The 20,573-nt window shown below is 44.9% G+C and overlaps 1 protein-coding gene across 1 annotated transcript in view; it reads left to right on the plus strand.

Moving 5' to 3' along the window:
• The first annotated feature begins 862 nt into the window (after positions 1–862).
• Positions 863–20,573, plus strand: part of chrna2b (cholinergic receptor, nicotinic, alpha 2b (neuronal)) — a 32,570-nt gene continuing 12,859 nt past the window's right edge. Inside the window, exons 1-4 of the mRNA XM_084149296.1 lie at positions 863–907; positions 4,105–4,214; positions 16,387–16,588; positions 17,052–17,274. Coding sequence (XP_084005422.1) covers positions 878–907; positions 4,105–4,214; positions 16,387–16,588; positions 17,052–17,274 — 565 coding nt within the window. The 5' untranslated portion in view covers positions 863–877. The remainder of the gene's footprint in view (positions 908–4,104; positions 4,215–16,386; positions 16,589–17,051; positions 17,275–20,573) is intronic.

Genomic DNA, 20,573 nt, shown 5'->3' on the forward strand with positions numbered 1-20,573 from the left:
CTGCACAGCCGCACTCCACTCTGGTGAAAAGCAAAGAGCAGCAGCATAAATGATACAAGTTCTCCCTCTCTCTCTCTCTCTACTGCAGCAGTCTGTTAGGATCTGTACGGCCCCTCTGGACAAGTCAGTTAAAATGACACATACCCGTGACAATCATATCAGACCCGTGACCGCGTCTCGGATATTCAGGTACAGGTAGATCTGCAAAGACCTCTACTATGACCCCTCAGAGCAGCAGCAAAGAGAGAGTGAGAGATGGTCAGAGAGAGTGAGAGATGGTCAGAGAGAGAGTGAGAGATGGTCAGAGAGAGAGTGAGAGATGGTCAGAGAGAGAGAGAGAGATGGTCAGAGAGAGAGAGAGATGGTCAGAGAGAGTGAGAGATGGTCAGAGAGAGAGAGAGATGGTCAGAGAGAGTGAGAGATGGTCAGAGAGTGAGAGATGGTCAGAGAGAGAGAGAGATGGTCAGAGAGAGAGAGAGATGGTCAGAGAGAGAGAGAGATGGTCAGAGAGAGAGACTTTACCTCCATCAGGTGATTAAAGTGAAGATGCTGCTGGCTATGTTATGGTCCTTTCCTGATAATCACAAGAACCTCTACTGTATTCTGCTGGACTACACCCAACTAGCACTATGACTGACTGATTCATCTAATATCTCTATTTACCCCTCTCTCTCTCTCTCTCTCCCCCCTCTCCCCTCTCTCTCTCTCTCCCCCCCCCCCCTCTCTCTCTCTCTCTTTCTGTCTGCTTCTCTCTCTCTGTTTTTATCTTGAATTCCCTCTACCCCAGTATTTCTCTCTTTGTGTAACTTTTTTGCCGCCTCTCTATTTTTCATTCACCTCTTTTTTATTTTCCTTTGTGCAGGACGAGAAGAATCAGATGATGACGACCAACGTCTGGCTGAAGCAGGTGAGGTGTTCCAGTACATTCAGTATATATAGCATGTGTGTGACTGAGGTGTTCCAGTACATTCAGTATATATAGCATGTGTGTGACTGAGGGGTTCCAGTACATTCAGTGTATATATAGCATGTGTGTGACTGAGGTGTTCCAGTACATTCAGTATATATAACATGTGTGTGACTGAGGTGTTCCAGTACATTCAGTATATATAGCATGTGTGTGACTGAGGTGTTCCAGTACATTCAGTATATATAGCATGTGTGTGACTGGGGTGTTCCATTACATTCAGTATATATAGCATGTGTGTGACTGAGGTGTTCCAGTACATTCAGTATATATAGCATGTGTGTGACTGAGGTGTTCCAGTACATTCAGTATATATAGCATGTGTGTGACTGAGGTGTTCCAGTCCATTCAGTATATATAACATGTGTGTGACTGAGGTGTTCCAGTACATTCAGTATATATATATATATATATAGCATATGTGTGACTGAGGTGTTCCAGTCCATTCAGTATATATAACATGTGTGTGACTGAGGTGTTCCAGTACATTCAGTATTTATAGCATGTGTGTGACTGAGGTGTTCCAGTACATTCAGTATATATAGCATGTGTGTGACTGAGGTGTTCCAGTACATTCAGTATATATAGCATGTGTGTGACTGAGGTGTTCCAGTCCATTCAGTATATATAACATGTGTGTGACTGAGGTTTTCCAGTACATTCAGTGTATATATAGCATGTGTGTGACTCAGGTGTTCCAGTCCATTCAGTGTATATAGCATGTGTGTGACTGAGGTGTTCCAGTACATTCAGTATATATAACATGTGTGTGACTGAGGTGTTCCAGTACATTCAGTATATCTATAGCATGTGTGTGACTGCGGTGTTCCAGTCCATTCAGTGTATATATAGCATGTGTGTGACTGAGGTGTTCCAGTCCATTCAGTATATATAGCATGTGTGTGACTGAGGTGTTCCAGTACATTCAGTGTATATAGCATGTGTGTGACTGAGGTGTTCCAGTCCATTCAGTATATATAACATGTGTGTGACTGAGGTGTTCCAGTACATCCAGTATTTATAGCATGTGTGTGACGGAGGTGTTCCAGTACATTCAGTGTATATTTAGCATATGTGTGACTGAGGTGTTCCAGTCCATTCAGTATATATAACATGTGTGTGACTGAGGTGTTCCAGTCCATTCAGTATATATAACATGTGTGTGACTGAGGTGTTCCAGTACATTCAGTATATATACAGTGGGGAAAAAAGGTATTTAGTCAGCCACCAATTGTGCAAGTTCTCCCACTTAAAAAGATGAGAGAGGCCTGTAATTTTCATCATAGGTACACGTCAACTATGACAGACAAATTGAGAATTCTTTTCTCCAGAAAATCACATTGTAGGATTTTTTGTGAATTTATTTGCAAATTATGGTGGAAAATAAGTATTTGGTCACCTACAAACAAGCAAGATTTCCGGCTCTCACAGACCTGTAACAACTTCTTTAAGAGGCTCCTCTGTCCTCCACTCGTTACCTGTATTAATGGCACCTGTTTGAACTTGTTATCAGTATAAAAGACACCTGTCCACAACCTCAAACAGTCACACTCCAAACTCCACTATGGCCAAGACCAAAGAGCTGTCAAAGGACACCAGAAACAAAATTGTAGACCTGCACCAGGCTGGGAAGACTGAATCTGCAATAGGTAAGCAGCTTGGTTTGAAGAAATCAACTGTGGGAGCAATTATTAGGAAATGGAAGACATACAAGACCACTGATAATCTCCCTCGATCTGGGGCTCCACGCAAGATCTCACCCCGTGGGGTCAAAATGATCACAAGAACGGTGAGCAAAAATCCCAGAACCACACGGGGGGACCTAGTGAATGACCTGCAGAGAGCTGGGACCAAAGTAACAAAGCCTACCATCAGAAACACACTACGCCGCCAGGGACTCAAATCCTGCAGTGCCAGACGTGTCCCCCTGCTTAAGCCAGTACATGTCCAGGCCCGTCTGAAGTTTGCTAGAGTGCATTTGGATGATCCAGAAGAGGATTGGGAGAACGTCATATGGTCAGATGAAACCAAAATATAACTTTTTGGTAAAAACTCAACTTGTCGTGTTTGGAGGACAAAGAATGCTGAGTTGCATCCAAAGAACACCATACCTACTGTGAAGCATGGTGGTGGTAACATCATGCTTTGGGGCTGTTTTTCTGCAAAGGGACCAGGACGACTGATCCGTGTAAAGGAAAGAATGAATGGGGCCATGTATCGTGAGATTTTGAGTGAAAACCTCCTTCCATCAGCAAGGGCATTGAAGATGAAACGTGGCTGGGTCTTTCAGCATGACAATGATCCCAAACACACCGCCTGGGCAACGAAGGAGTGGCTTCGTAAGAAGCATTTCAAGGTCCTGGAGTGGCCTAGCCAGTCTCCAGATCTCAACCCCATAGAAAATCTTTGGAGGGAGTTGAAAGTCCGTGTTGCCCAGCGACAGCCCCAAAACATCACTGCTCTAGAGGAGATCTGCATGGAGGAATGGGCCAAAATACCAGCAACAGTGTGTGAAAACCTTGTGAAGACTTACAGAAAACGTTTGACCTGTGTCATTGCCAACAAAGGGTATATAACAAAGTATTGAGAAACTTTTGTTATTGACCAAATACTTATTTTCCACCATAATTTGCAAATACATTCATTAACAATCCTACAATGTGATTTTCTGGATTTTTCTTTCTCATTTTGTCTGTCATAGTTGACATGTACCTATGATGAAAATTACAGGCCTCTCTCATCTTTTTAAGTGGGAGAACTTGCACAATTGGTGGCTGACTACATACTTTTTTCCCCCACTGTAACATGTGTGACTGAGGTGTTCCAGTCCATTCAGTATATATAGCATGTGTGTGACTGAGGTGTTCCAGTACATTCAGTGTATATATAGCATGTGTGTGACTGAGGTGTTCCAGTACATTCAGTGTATATAACATGTGTGTGACTGAGGTGTTCCAGTCCATTCAGTGTATATATAGCATGTGTTTGACTGTTTCAATGTGAATAAATGATGGTAATTAGTTTAAGGATTAATAGGCCTGTAATGGCTCTTTCTGATCACACCTGGGGCACTGAACGACCTCTCGTCTCCTTGTTTGTGTGTCTCCGTGTGTGCGTGTGTGTTGTTCCCCACTCAGGAGTGGAATGACTACAAGCTACGCTGGAGGCCTTCTGACTATGACAACGTCACGTCCATCAGAGTCCCGTCAGAACTAATCTGGGTCCCAGACATCGTCCTCTACAACAAGTGAGTGACAGCAGACTGTTTGTCCAAAACTGTTGTTGTAATGTAACATCAAGGTCGAGTTCAGTAAACTCCACGTCCAGACCTATTTAAATGGTTACGTGGCGCCATCTACTGGGTTCCCGAGTACATTAATCAGGAAGGGTTTCTCAGGAGGTATTTCCCACGACAGTGAGCTGATGACTGTGGTACCTTCTACATGTTCTGGAGCACCAATGATGATTACCTAGATGACATTTTTCTGTCCAACAGTGAGGCATGAGTCTATTTACCTGTTGTTGTTAGGGTTTGACTGTCCAACAGTGAGGCATGAGTCTATTTACCTGTTGTTGTTAGGGTTTGACTGTCCAACAGTGAGGCATGAGTCTATTTACCTGTTGTTGTTAGGGTTTGACTGTCCAACAGTGAGGCATGATTCTATTTACCTGTTGTTGTTAGGGTTTGACTATCCAACAGTGAGGCATGATTCTATTTACCTGTTGTTGTTAGGGTTTGACTATCCAACAGTGAGGCATGAGTCTATTTACCTGTTGTTGTTAGGGTTTGACTGTCCAACAGTGAGGCATGAGTCTATTTACCTGTTGTTGTTAGGGTTTGACTGTCCAACAGTGAGGCATGATTCTATTTACCTGTTGTTGTTAGGGTTTGACTGTCCAACAGTGAGGCATGAGTCTATTTACCTGTTGTTGTTAGGGTTTGACTGTCCAACAGTGAGGCATGAGTCTATTTACCTGTTGTTGTTAGGGTTTGACTGTCCAACAGTGAGGCATGAGTCTATTTACCTGTTGTTGTTAGGGTTTGACTGTCCAACAGTGAGGCATGATTCTATTTACCTGTTGTTGTTAGGGTTTGACTATCCAACAGTGAGGCATGATTCTATTTACCTGTTGTTGTTAGGGTTTGACTATCCAACAGTGAGGCATGAGTCTATTTACCTGTTGTTGTTAGGGTTTGACTGTCCAACAGTGAGGCATGAGTCTATTTACCTGTTGTTGTTAGGGTTTGACTGTCCAACAGTGAGGCATGATTCTATTTACCTGTTGTTGTTAGGGTTTGACTGTCCAACAGTGAGGCATGAGTCTATTTACCTGTTGTTGTTAGGGTTTGACTGTCCAACAGTGAGGCATGAGTCTATTTACCTGTTGTTGTTAGGGTTTGACTGTCCAACAGTGAGGCATGAGTCTATTTACCTGTTGTTGTTAGGGTTTGACTGTCCAACAGTGAGGCATGAGTCTATTTACCTGTTGTTGTTAGGGTTTGACTGTCCAACAGTGAGGCATGAGTCTATTTACCTGTTGTTGTTAGGGTTTGACTGTCCAACAGTGAGGCATGATTCTATTTACCTGTTGTTGTTAGGGTTTGACTGTCCAACAGTGAGGCATGAGTCTATTTACCTGTTGTTGTTAGGGTTTGACTGTCCAACAGTGAGGCATGAGTCTATTTACCTGTTGTTGTTAGGGTTTGACTGTCCAACAGTGAGGCATGAGTCTATTTACCTGTTGTTGTTAGGGTTTGACTGTCCAACAGTGAGGCATGAGTCTATTTACCTGTTGTTGTTAGGGTTTGACTATCCAACAGTGAGGCATGAGTCTATTTACCTGTTGTTGTTAGGGTTTGACTGTCCAACAGTGAGGCATGAGTCTATTTACCTGTTGTTGTTAGGGTTTGACTGATTGAACAGCAGCTGTAGACCTACTCTTGATAAAGCTCTCATCTTAAAACAGCCATCCCATCCCCAGTAATATGCTGCCATGTTATCCTGATCCTAGCCATACCCAGTAATATACTGTCATGTTATCCTGCTCCTAGCCCTCCCCAGTAATATACTGCCATGTTATCCTGATCCTAGCCCTCCCCAGTAATATACTGCCATGTTATCCTGATCCTAGCCCTCCCCAGTAATATACTGCCATGTTATCCTGATCCTAGCCCTCCCCAGTAATATACTGCCATGTTATCCTGATCCTAGCCCTCCCCAGTAATATACTGCCATGTTATCCTGATCCTAGCCCTCCCCTGTAATATACTGCCATGTTATCCTGATCCTAGCCCTCCCCAGTAATATACTGCCATGTTATCCTGATCCTAGCCCTCCCCAGTAATATACTGCCATGTTATCCTGATCCTAGCCCTCCCCAGTAATATACTGCCATGTTATCCTGATCCTAGCCCTCCCCAGTAATATACTGCCATGTTATCCTGATCCTAGTCCTCCCCTGTAATATACTGCCATGTTATCCTGATCCTAGCCCTCCCCAGTAATATACTGCCATGTTATCCTGATCCTAGTCCTCCCCTGTAATATACTGCCATGTTACCCTGCTCCTAGCCCTCCCCAGTAATATACTGCCATGTTATCCTGATCCTAGCCCTACCCAGTAATATACTGCCATGTTACCCTGCTCCTAGCCCTCCCCAGTAATATACTGCCATGTTATCCTGATCCTAGCCCTCCCCAGTAATATACTGCCATGTTATCCTGATCCTAGCCCTCCCCAGTAATATACTGCCATGTTATCCTGATCCTAGCCCTCCCCAGTAATATACTGCCATGTTATCCTGATCCTAGCCATACCCAGTAATATACTGCCATGTTACCCTGCTCCTAGCCCTCCCCAGTAATATACTGCCATGTTATCCTGATCCTAGCCCTCCCCAGTAATATACTGCCATGTTACCCTGATCCTAGCCCTCCCCAGTAATATACTGCCATGTTACCCTGATCCTAGCCCTCCCCAGTAATATACTGCCATGTTACCCTGATCCTAGCCCTCCCCAGTAATATACTGCCATGTTATCCTGATCCTAGCCCTCCCCTGTAATATACTGCCATGTTATCCTGATCCTAGTCCTCCCCTGTAATATACTGCCATGTTATCCTGATCCTAGCCCTCCCCAGTAATATACTGCCATGTTATCCTGATCCTAGCCCTCCCCAGTAATATACTGCCATGTTATCCTGATCCTAGCGCTCCCCAGTAATATACTGCCATGTTATCCTGATCCTAGCCCTCCCCAGTAATATACTGCCATGTTACCCTGATCCTAGCCCTCCCCAGTAATATACTGCCATGTTACCCTGATCCTAGCCCTCCCCAGTAATATACTGCCATGTTATCCTGATCCTAGCCCTCCCCAGTAATATACTGCCATGTTATCCTGATCCTAGCCCTCCCCAGTAATATACTGCCATGTTATCCTGATCCTAGCCCTCCCCAGTAATATACTGCCATGTTATCCTGATCCTAGCCCTCCCCAGTAATATACTGCCATGTTATCCTGATCCTAGCCCTCCCCTGTAATATACCGCCATGTTATCCTGATCCTAGCCCTCCCCTGTAATATACTGCCATGTTATCCTGATCCTAGCCCTCCCCTGTAATATACTGCCATGTTATCCTGATCCTAGCCCCCTCCTGTAATATACTGCTATGTTATCCTGATCCTAGCCCTCCCCTGTAATATACTGCCATGTTATCCTGATCCTAGCCCTCCCCTGTAATATACTGCCATGTTATCCTGATCCTAGCCCCCTCCTGTAATATACTGCTATGTTATCCTGATCCTAGCCCTCCCCTGTAATATACTGCCATGTTATCCTGATCCTAGCCCTCCCCAGTAATATACTGCCATGTTATCCTGATCCTAGCCCCCTCCTGTAATATACTGCTATGTTATCCTGATCCTAGCCCTCCCCTGTAATATACTGCCATGTTATCCTGATCCTAGCCCTCCCCTGTAATATACTGCCATGTTATCCTGATCCTAGCCCTCCCCAGTAATATACTGCCATGTTATCCTGATCCTAGCCCTCCCCTGTAATATACTGCCATGTTACCCTGATCCTAGCCCTCCTAATAGTTTTCCCCTCATCTAAATGTATTCTAGTTTCACGGCTAAAAGTGTCAGATTAAACTCAGGGTATTTAATGACTGTTCCACCAAGCTCTCCTGTGAGATCATGATCAGTTAGTGAAATTAAAAAGGTTATTTAGCGGCGCGTATTAAAGCTGTGATCAGGGATTCGTAGCGCTTGAGGGGAGGAGATCAATTACAGACTGCCATATAGGAGATTGTTCCTGGAGGATGATAACTCTTTACCAAAATAATTGCTTCTAATATGTCTCGGAGTCCTGTGTGTTTTTGTATGTAAATAAAACAATTTGTGAAGTGCTGATGAGGTTCCTGTCATATTGAAATGTCAAATGTGGCCTTAACACTGATTATATACAGTATTTGGAGGGAGCTAAGTTACATAGCAAAACATTTACTATTTACCAAATCAACACAGTTATGTATTGGCTAATCCTGATTTGCTTTTAGATTAATTTGTGAAACTATCTTTATTGCGGTTTGATTATTAATGTAATAGCTACCATAATTCACAATGTTTAACACTGTACTGTACAACCATATCTAACTACAACGGGTTGGTCAAAAAAAAAAGCATTGTGATGGTTGAGAAGCGTTCTAAGAAGCAGTTTACAACGGGAAGGCCTTTGATGCAAAATAGGCTACTTGTTTTATTTTCTACCTGAGAAATCACTGTGCATCCACTGTCCCACCAGCCTGGTCAGGCAATTCATTAACTTGATCTCCACTGTAAGAAGCATCTCAACATTATTACCCCTTCTAGCCGAACATTTAGTTTGCAACAATGTGGGATTGTACAAATGTTGCTGTCTGCCTCTCTGACCTTTGCAGCGTTGTTTCAGTATTGAATAGCGATCTCCACCGGCCCATATGAACCTGTCAGGACGAGACATCCTTTTCTGCATCAGCATCATTTTTCTGGATATATACAAAAGACGTGTCAATCGAATAACACGTAAAACGAAACACACCTGGTTTGCTGTTTCTCCAGCTTCAGTTTGAAGTGATTGTGTTAGCTGTGTAGTTGGTTAACATAAGCTAGCAAGGGAGAAGCGCTGGCACGGTATCGTAGTGGGTGATATAAATAAATTGTCAGTGTTATGATTACAATAATTCCCTTTTCTGTGGCCTATAGCGTATTTCTTCTTGATGAGCAAGATGATTGATGCGCTAAATTCAGCATCACTGACAGCACTGTCACTGTCAGCAGCAGCACTGCCCTTAGCCAAAGGAAGAAGTTTTGAAAAAATTCCCCTTTATAATAAAGCATTGCATGCAACTATAATCGCATTTGTGTTGTGGTATACAGTTGAGCAGACCGGTTTTTAGGATTTCCACACATGGGGAGGAGAGGATGACGCAACGGCAACCAGAACAAGCCCCATGGCAGCGGCTGGCTGTGGCTCCACGACTGGAGCGGGAGTCTCCTTAACTGTGGCTAGTCGAGGAGCTGGCTGAGGAGGATGCAGACCTTGGTGTCGTGGACTGTGCACTCTGGAGTTGTCTTCATCTGCTTGGGAGCTAGGCCGCTCTGGGGAGCAGAAGCGGACCCGACACTCCCGTGGGGGGGGAGTGGCGCTCCCGACGCCCTGGCAGATACGACGTATGCTCCAGTCGGAGGGGACCTGGAGCGACGATCTGTTGAATAGCTGGGCCACCTCTGGACTTAGTGGAGGTCCTAATGGTCTCGTGGAGGTGTAGCCGGACTGACTCGGGAAGTACCGGCAGTGATGGTGCTCCCGTGGCGGTAACGATGTCTCTAGCCGGGGAGGCCTAGAGCAGTGGTGGTCAGGAGAGTAGCGGTGGTACCGGTGCTCCCGCGGAGGTGAATCAGGCCGGGAGGGCCTTTCCCTCATCAGCTCCCAACTGGTGAGGGTGTGGTCACTCCCTGACCACTGAAGCAGGGCTGGTAGTCTCTTAGATGAGAGAAGTGTGTAGGGCCTCGCAACTCATTTTCCTCAGGTGCATGACGGCTTCGTGTGGCGGTGTGGACTGAGGTGGGTGGTCACAGGCGTCTCATACGTCTTAGGGATGCAGGATAACTCGCCTGCATCCTGGGGCGGTTGACTGGTATGCCCTCACCCGTCTGAGTGGTCTGATCATCCTTGAGATATTTCAGCAGCATTGTAGGTCCCCAAGAACACAGTGGCCTCCATCATTCTTAAATGGAAGAAGTTTGGAACAACCAAGACTCTTCCTAGAGTTGACCGCCCGGCCAAACTGATTAATCGGGGGAGAAGGGTCTTTGTCAGGGAGGTGACCAAGAACCCGATGGTCACTCTGACAGAAGGACAACCATCTCTGCAGCACTCCACCAATCAGGGCTTTATGGTAGAATGGGCAGACGGAAGCCACTCATCAGTAAAAGGCACATGACAGCCCACTTGGAGTTTGCCAAAAGGCACCTAAAGGACTCTCAAACCATGAGAAACAAGATTCTCTGGTCTGATGAAACCAAGATCGAACTCTTTGGCCCGAATGCCAAGCGTCACGTCTGGAGGAAACCTGGCACCATCCCTACGGTAAAGCATGGTGGTGGCAGCATCATGCTGTGGGGATGTTTTTCAGCGGCATGGACTGGGAAACCAGTCAGGATCGAGGGAAAGATAGACGGAGCAAAGTACAAAGAGATCCTTAATGAAAACCTGCTCCAGAGTGCTCAGGACCTCAGACTGGGTTGAAGGTTCACCTTCCAACAGGACAACGACCCTAAGCACACAGCCAAGATAACGCAGGAGTGGCTTCGGGACAAGTCTCTGAATGTCCATGAGTGGCCCAGCCAGAGCCCGGACTTGAACCCAATCGAACATCTCTGGAGAGACCTGAAAATACCTGTGCAGCAACTCTCCCCAACCAACATGACAGAGCTTGAGAGGATCTGCAAAGAAGAATGGGAGAAACTCACCAAAAACAGGTGTGCCAAGCTTGTAGCGTCATACCCAAGAAGACTTGAGGCTGTAATCGCTGCCAAAGGTGTAAAGGGTAGTGCCCAAGGACACTAAGAAAACCTAAATGACTACCGACCCACGAGCCTACCAGACGAGCTAAATTACTTTTATGCTCGCTTCGAGGCGAGTAACACTGAAAGCATCAGCTGTTCCGGATGATTGTGTGATCACGCTCTCCGTAGCCGATGTGAGTAAGACCTTTAAACAGGTCAACATTCACAAGGCCGCAGGGCCAGACGGATTACCAGGACGTGTACTGCGAGCATGCGCTGACCAACTGGCAAGTGTCTTCACTGACATTTTCAACCTGTCCCTGACTGAGTCTGTAATACCAACATGTTTCAAGCAGACCACCATAGTCCCTGTGCCCAAGAACACTAAGGTAACCTGCCTAAATGACTACAGAACCGTAGCACTGACATCTGTAGCCATGAAGTGCTTTGAAAGGCTGGTCATGGCTCACATCAACAGCATTGTCCCAGAAACCCTAGACCCACTCCAATTTGCATACCGCCCCAACAGATTCACAGATGATGCAATCTATATTGCACTCCACACTGCCCTTTCCCACCTGGACAAGAGGAACACCTACGTGAGAATGCTATTCATTGACTACAGCTCAGCGTTCAACACCATAGTGCCCTCAAAGCTCATCACTAAACTAAGGACCCTGGGACTAAACACCTCCCTCTGCAACTGGATCCTGGACTTCCTGACGGGCCGCCCCCAGGTGGTAAGAGTAGGTAACAACACATCTGCCACGCTGATCCTCAACATGGGGGCCCCTCAGGGGTGCGTGCTCAGTCCCGTCCTCTACTCCCTGTTCACCCATGACTGCATGGCCAGGCACGACTCCAACACCATCATTAAATTTGCCGACAACACAAGTGGTAGGCCTGATCACCGACAACGATGAGACAGCCTATAGGGAGGAGGTCAGAGACCTGGCCGTGTGGTGCCAGAATAACTGTGCCAGGATGTAGTCCTGTGTAGCTCAGTTGGTAGAGCATGGCGCTTGCAACGCCAGGGTTGTGGGTTCGATTCCCACGGGGGGCCAGTATGAAAATGTACGCACTCACTAACTGTAAGTCGCTCTGGATAAGAGCATCTGCTAAAATGACTAAAAAAAAAAAAAAAAAAATAACAACCTCAACGTGACCAAGACAAAGGAGATGATTGTGGACTACAGGAAAAAAAAAGAGCACTGAGCACGCCCCCATTCTCATCGACGGGGCTGTAGTGGAACAGGTTGAGAGCTTCAAGTTCCTTGGTGTCCACATCACCAACGAACTATCATGGTCCAAACACACCAAGACAGTTGTGAAGAGGGCATGACAAAGCCTATTCCCCCTCAGGAGACTGAAAAGATTTGGTTGGGTCCTCAGATCCTCAAAAAGTTCTACAGCTGCACCATCGAGAGCATCCTGACTGGTTGCATCACCGCCTGGTATGGCAACTGCTCGGCCTCCGACCGCAAGGCACTACAGAGGGTAGTGCGTACGGCCCAGTACATCACTGGGGCCAAGCTTCCTGCCATCCAGGACCTCTATACCAGGTGGTGTTCAGAGGAAGAAACTCAAAATTGTCAAAGACTCCAGCCACCCTAGTCATAGACTGTTCTCTCTGCTACCGCACGGCAAGCGGTACCGGAGCGCCAAGTCAAGGTCCAAAAGGTTTCTCAACAGCTTCTACCCCCAAGCCATAAGACTCCTGAACAGCTAATCATGGCTACCCGGACTATTTGCACTGCCCCCCCACCCCATCCTTTTACACTGGTGCTACTCTGTTAATTATTTATGCATAGTCACTTTAACTCTACCCATATTACCTCAACTAGCCAGTGCTGCACATTGACTCTGTACCGGTACCCCCCTGTATATATAGCCTCCCTACTGTTATTTTATTTTACTTCTGCTCTTTTTTGTTTAATGTGGAAAAAAGTCAAGGGGTCTGAATATTTTCAGAATGCACTGTACTTCTAACTGATTGGTTTGGTTCTGCCCTCTATAGTGCTGTCCGGTTAGAACATGATGATGAGGCCCATCACTGTGCTCCTGATAGTCACCACCACACAGACAGCTGTTTCCATTTGGGAATGTTTATATGAATATTTTATTGGAATCTTATTGTTGTGGTTATTTCGATGCACAACATTCAGACATTCGTGTTCCTCTCGACAATAAAAAGTCCTCGGAAACATTCGTCTTGTCCCTTCGGACGACGATAACAGTCTCACCTGAGTGGGCGGATTTCCAAGCGCTCTGATTAGTTGGGAATGGCAGGGCTATGATGGGTGAGGGATCATTTAGGTATATTGAGCAGCCAAACTAACGGAATTTAAGGGAAACTGAAAGGACTGTGAAGGGGAGTTAGGTAGAGAGGAGAGGAGCAGGACAGCCTTTTTTTTTTTTTACAAAGCCTATCACCGATTCGATAGGCAGCCGCATAGACATGTTGCAATTTCAGCAATATGCGTATCGAAAAAATTATGAATTAGCCTCCTTCTGTACGCCTACATCTGTATAGGAGATCCAATAGCCTATCTGACAATGAGTACGCTTAAATGCACAGTAATAATTCGATATTAAACTGTGTGGTATCCCAGGAGGTCTACACCGGGGGTTGGTGATGGAGGGGAAGTACGTGCCGCGACGTTGGCTCCCTCTGCTGGGAGTACCCGGGCTGGGCACCACGACGCTGATGGCACCAATTAGGGGTAATTAGGGGAGAGTGCCAACCAGCCGTGCAGGCCACATAAATGGAGCTCCGTGGCACACCTTGAGAGAGAAAAAGAGCGAGGCAAGGAGTGAGCCGACAACGAAGCTCCCGGAGGACCAAATATGAGCAGGACCGAGCCAACCCTAACTTATTTTGTTGTAAAGTTTATTTGATTTTCTGTTGCCTAGTAAAGTCGTATTTTTTTTACTAGAACCTCCCTGTCTCTGTGTCCATCTCTGTGCGCTCAACCCAACACCCCACAGTTTACCACAACTGATTAAGGCAGTAGGCTGAATATGGCATTAGCATTACTCTGCTTATCTTAATCGGTGTAAGGTCATAATCCAAGTAAGCATATGCCGATTAAAATAGCTGGTTTTCTGAGCAATCTTTCAAATTATTAGGACATGTGAACCCCATAATCGGTGTTCCAGCGATGTATTTGATCTACAGCATGTGCTAGCACCAGCGGAACCATTGAAGTGAGTTTGGAACAATGCGTCTTAGAAATAGCTTTCACATACACACGTTATATGTGCTAACTCAGAATCAAATATACTTCCCAAAAATAACATGGGCGCTGTGGTAGGACGTTTATTTTGATTGGAGATTTTTTGCATTTATCAGAGTTCCATCAGGTAGCCTGATTTCAGATGTGTCCATGTAAACAGGATTATTAGAGAAATCGTTCTTCTTGCAAAGCATGTAAACGTTTTAAAATAACTATTATATCAATCTGACTATGTAACCGTACTCACTAATAAAGAAATGCAAGCTCTCTCTCTCTCTCTCTCTCTAGTACTGAAATCTCTGACAGTTGAACCGTGAGGTGGACAATTATTGTTTTAGGAACGGAAAAACCAATAAAACAATAGGCTATAACGTTTTGCATATCCTACACATCGAAACACAAGGAATAGTGTTTTGTAATTTGTTATAGGCTGTTTTTAAGGACACGTAAATGTGGCACATTTCGCCAACATCCCTGGTTTATTGATGGGGCTGGCTGCATTGGTTGACGCCCTAATGGGTTACGCACCCAATGCATATGGATGACCCGTACATTTCTGAAATGTCAGATCAATTAAAATCTTCCCAGTCACTTGTCCGGCGCCAAATTTCCCTAAAATACACTTTCCATTGATACTGATTCACCCAATGAAGACGAAGCACGGGCTACTCAGCGGTGATGGCCGATGCGCTCGCACCACTACCTCAAGATACGCTTCTTTGAAAAAACAGTGCTGTTCGCTCAGAATCCCTCAAAAGCTGTTGATTAAATTTTTAAAAATTGCTTCTACAGACAGATTAGTCTTCTATTTTCAGCTGTAGGCATTTTACTTTCCAAACGGTACGCCTATGTTTTGATGGTATTTTGACATTTGTGAAAGGCAAACAGAGTCGAAGCCAACCAGTCCCCTTTTTACATTTACATCATTTAGCAGACGCTCTTATCTAGAGCGACTTACACATTGGTGCATTCAACTTATGATAGCCAGTGGTACAACCACCTTTAAAAAAAATATATATATATATACCTTTTGTGGGGGAAGAAGGATTACTTTATACTATTCCAGGTATTCCTTAAAGAAGTAGGGTTTCAAGTGTCTCCGGAATCATGGGCCTAGATTAAATGGAGACAAGGTCGTCTTTCTTGACCTGTTTCATCAGAATCGGCTGTAACCTAGAAGCCTATACTACCCTGTAACTTTTGTTGTTTAAAAAAAATTATTCTGCTAATGTCTCCAGTCATATAAAGTGCAGTAGAATTGAATGAAATGTGTTTATAATCACAAAAGGAAAGGAGAAGAAACCATTCTGATAGTAGCCTATGGCCTGCTATACACCACCATGTGCTCAGCCATGCATTGAACACTGCAGTTTTTTTTTTTTTTGCGAACTACGATTGAGTTATATTTGCCTTCATTATGACTATCCAATCTACTCATCACATTAGGAATAGTAGGCTATCTTACATACGTCTGCAAATGCAACGACAGATGCACGGAATGTTTTATTATAAAGGTGTGTTTTTATGGTGAAAGTCCGTTTCCCCAAACTTGAAACTCAACATGCTGCCTATGGGAGAGGGACAGAGAGGGACAGAGAGGGACAGAGAGGGAGAGACTCAACTCAAACTGAACTGTCTATCATACAGCAGAGCGTGCCAAACGCCCACAACTGAATAGATAAGAGCCCATCATGAGCGCACCGCTTCCAAAACATGTTTTTCTCTCCCCTACCCCAATCCCATTGTCAATTATATCAATAATGTAATGAAAAAAATAAAAAAATAAACTTTTTTTGCAACACAAATTCTTGCAGTTTTACCATCTCAGCACTAGGAGTGGTGCAGCACCTCCAGCACCTGCAGCACCTGCAGCACCTCCAGCACCACTACTTCCCGTGGCTATGGCTGTGCATGCCCATACCAACCTGGCCGAACTGAGAAGGCCAATCCAACTAACAACCAGAGGGTTTGCTTGGCAAACGATGCCAATGATATACGGTACTCGGCTGTCGACTCGTACCTACGACCGCAGCACAGCCGTGCTAAAAAAAGTTGTTAAGGCGCCCTCTCGTGTACAATTGCTTCAGTAATCTCTGTTCTGTTGTGTTCTGCTCTCCTCTCTCCAGTGCGGACGGTGAGTTCGCCGTGACCCACATGACCAAGGCCCACCTGTTCCACAATGGGAAGGTGCGCTGGGTTCCCCCGGCCATCTATAAGTCCTCCTGCTCTATAGACGTCACCTTCTTCCCCTTCGACCAGCAGAACTGTAAGATGAAGTTTGGCTCCTGGACTTACGACAAGGCTAAGATTGACCTGGAACGCATCGAGGTATGGGGTTGCATCAATCAGTTAGTCAGTCAGTCAATCAATCAATCAATCAATCAATCAATCAATCAATCAATCAATCAATCAATCAATCAATCAATCAAACAATCAATCACTCAAGCAGGTACTGTTGTAAAAATGTTGTACAAGATGTGTACGACACAGGTAATGTAAGTATTGTCTATGTGTCTAGTGTGTATGTACAGTGTTTATGTTTTATACATTAGCCTGGTCCCAGATCTGTTTGTGTTCTTGCTAACTCCATTGCTGTCATTGTCAAGCCACACTGAGAGCTGATCAGAGCCAGCAGTGTGTGACAATCTTCCCATAAGGGACACTAAAGGGTATCTCTTATTCCCTAGAACACAGTGGATCTGAACAACTGTATCTACACAGTGCTTATGAAGCCTTTGTGTATGCCATATGAAGCCTTCATAGAGTGGGACGGTTGATCTCTATTCCCTAGAACACTGTGGATCTGAACAACTACTGGGAGAGTGGGGAGTGGGCCATCATCAATGCAGTGGGAACATACAACACCAAGAAGTACGACTGCTGTCATGAGATCTACCCTGATATCACATACTTCTTCATCATCAGACGACTGCCTCTCTTCTACACCATCAACCTGATCATCCCCTGTCTGCTCATCTCCTGTCTCACCGTCCTGGTCTTCTATCTCCCCTCAGGTAGGTCCTGGTCTTCTATCTCCTTTCAGGTAGGTCCTGGTCTCCCTTCAGGTAGGTCCTGGTCTTCGGTCTCCCCTCAGGTAGGTCCTGGTCTTCTATCTCCCTTCAGGTAGGTCCTGCTCTCCCCTCAGGTAGGTCCTGGTCTTCTATCTCCCCTTCAGGTAGGTCCTGGTCTCCCCTCAGGTAGGTCCTGGTCTTCTATCTCCCTTCAGGTAGGTCCTGGTCTCCCCTCAGGTAGGTCCTGGTCTTCTATCTCCCTGCAGGTAGGTCCTGGTCTTCTATCTCCCTTCAGGTAGGTCCTGGTCTTCGATCTCCCTTCAGGTAGGTCCTGGTCTCCCCTCAGGTAGGTCCTGGTCTTCTATCTCCCTTCAGGTAGGTCCTGGTCTCCCCTCAGGTAGGTCCTGGTCTTCTATCTCCCCTCAGGTAGGTCCTGGTCTTCTATCTCCCCTCAGGTAGGTCCTGGTCTTCTATCTCCCCTCAGGTAGGTCCTGGTCTTCTATCTCCCCTCAGGTAGGTCCTGGTCTTCTATCTCCCTTCAGGTAGGTCCTGGTCTCCCCTCAGGTAGGTCCTGGTCTTCTATCTCCCTTCAGGTAGGTCCTGGTCTTCTATCTCCCCTCAGGTAGGTCCTGGTCTTCTATCTCCCCTCAGGTAGGTCCTGGTCTTCTATCTCCCCTCAGGTAGGTCCTGGTCTTCTATCTCCCTTCAGGTAGGTCCTGGTCTCCCCTCAGGTAGGTCCTGGTCTTCTATCTCCCTTCAGGTAGGTCCTGGTCTCCCCTCAGGTAGGTCCTGGTCTTCTATCTCATTTCAGGTAAGTAGGGTAACAGAGGGAATCTCTGAATTTTCTGAATGTAATGGTGTGAAACGGCTTGTTAATGGTGACTTCACTCGCTCAGACCTTGAAGTAGTTGTTGTTTCCATTGCTCTGCAAGAGGCGTGGCTTTTGTGGAGCGACGGGTAACGATGCTTCGTGGGTGACTGTCGATGTGTTCAGAGGGTCCCTGGTTCGAGCCCAGGTTGGGGCAAGGAGAGAGACGGAAGCGATACTGTTACATGAACAATTCAGAATTTAGCCAACATTCCCATCTAGTGGAGGTTTTGGAAAATTACAGGTTGTTACAACTGAAAATAGTCCATATTTGACATACATATTGCATATTTATTATTTTAGTAACAGTTACAGAAATGCAAAAATAATAATATTGAAAGAGCATTAAGCTTATTTTAAATCTGCTTAAGTAAAAATGATTAAATGAACAAAAATGAATTTATCTATGCTGACTTCATTCACAAATTAAAAGCCAAACTTATCTTTCATCAAACAAATATGGCGTAATAAATGTCTTTATCTATAATGCATGCAAGAAGAAAAAGGGCATATGTTAAAAAATATTAAATTGCAACGATTAATACATCTTACAAAACACTATGCACTGTTATCCAGTGCCTATAGCCTAGTGAAAGTCTACACACCGCTTGCACAGTCATCACATTTTGCTGCCTTCAAATTAAATCTAAAAAAGGCATTAAATTAGATTTTTTTTTTCTAGTGATCTACACAACAGACTCCACATTTTCTATGTGAAAAGAAAGTTATAGAAAATGTTCCTAATTAATTACAAATAAAAAACAAAGATATCTTGATTGCATATGTCTTCACACCACAGAGTAGTTTTTTCTTTTTTTTTCACAAATGTTCGGAACCTTTATATTCTCATAGATTCTACAGATTGTAAATTAAAGATAAACATTTTTTGCCAAGAGTATTATTATATTATTGATCGATTGACTATGACTTTTTAAAATCACCCAGCAGTGCTATTTATAGAGTTAGCTCCAGGTAAATGTTGCAATTCTTCAGCCATTCCTGAACTTGCGACCAAAAACAAGTTACATAAGGACAGCACAAAAACAAATGATCTAATGATCTCTTCGCAGCAAAATCTGCATAGGTTGTATCCCCCATATATTTAACGTTCTATTGGTTGCAAGAATTAAAATAATTAAAATAGAAAAACTAAGTTTTGAATCCAGCATTGTTTTGTGTATCAGTTCATAAACCATGTGCCATGGAATCGGTACATCGAAAATCTCTTCCCAACTATTTTGCAATCTATATGGCACAGCTGTAAAAAATGTTGGTCCTTAAATGAAACTGGTATACTTTTTTATTTATCAGAATTTTCTTTAGCCAATTTCGGTCTTTAATGCAGGGCCGACAGACAAGTACCTTACTTTCTCCCCCTTCCACTTGCCTCTTCCGTTTTTGCAGTAATGCTGCAATTAATTGGTTGTAATTCTGAGTAGAGCAGACATTTCCATATATTTTTGTTAGCTGCTTGTGTGACATAACTCCACTTTTTTTTATTCCCCAAAATATTGTTTTTTTTATCAATTAGTATATTTTAATTTAACCATAATATGTGTTATATGTGTTGTATTTTCTGGTGGATTAAACTGAAAATGCAACCAACTTTCTATGGCTTGTTTTAAAAATAGCGATATTTTGGAGATTATTTCATTTTCAAATAACGGAAAGTCAGAGGTTGTAATCTGAATAAAGGGAAAAAGGCAATTCTTGAAAGTGGGGTTGTCAGTAGCTGAGTGTAGATGCGGTGTGGAAATCAAGCGCAGGAAACACGGGCGTACGTGAACAGACTTTAGTAAATGAAGTCAGCACCAAACAGGCGAACAGCCAACCCAACCGGGAGGCAAAATACAAATTACGCACAAAATACAACGTGCGTAAAAAGACAATAGCGCACACAGTGCGGACTCTCGAAAACAACAAAACACGAGAGTAATAACGAGAGCAACAGCTAGACAATAACCAATCACACATAACACCTGACCCAACACACGATAACTAAATAGGAAACCAAATCAAACACTAACAAGGGACAGGTGTACAAACAGACAAAACCAAACAAACATGAAACATCGAACGGTGGTAGCTAGTACTCCGGGGACGACGACCGCCGAAGCCTGCCCGAACAAGGAGGAGGAGCAGCCTCGGCCGAAACCGTGACAGTACCCCCCCCTTGACGCGCGGCTCCAGCCGTGCGCCGATCCCGGCCTCGGGGACGACCAGGACGACGCGGAGCAGGGCGCGTAGGATGACCCCGATGGAACTCGGTCAGCAAGGACAGGTCTAATATGTCCCTCCTCGGCACCCAGCACCGCTCCTCCGGGCCGTACCCCTCCCACTCCACGAGATATTGGAGACCCCCCATCCGGCGTCTCGAATCAAGGATGGACCTCACAGTGTACGCCGGAGCCCCCTCGATGTCCAACGGGGGCGG

Source organism: Coregonus lavaretus (assembly GCF_964263955.1).
Source record: "Coregonus lavaretus genome assembly, chromosome: 31".
NCBI classification, from domain to species: domain Eukaryota; kingdom Metazoa; phylum Chordata; class Actinopteri; order Salmoniformes; family Salmonidae; genus Coregonus; species Coregonus lavaretus.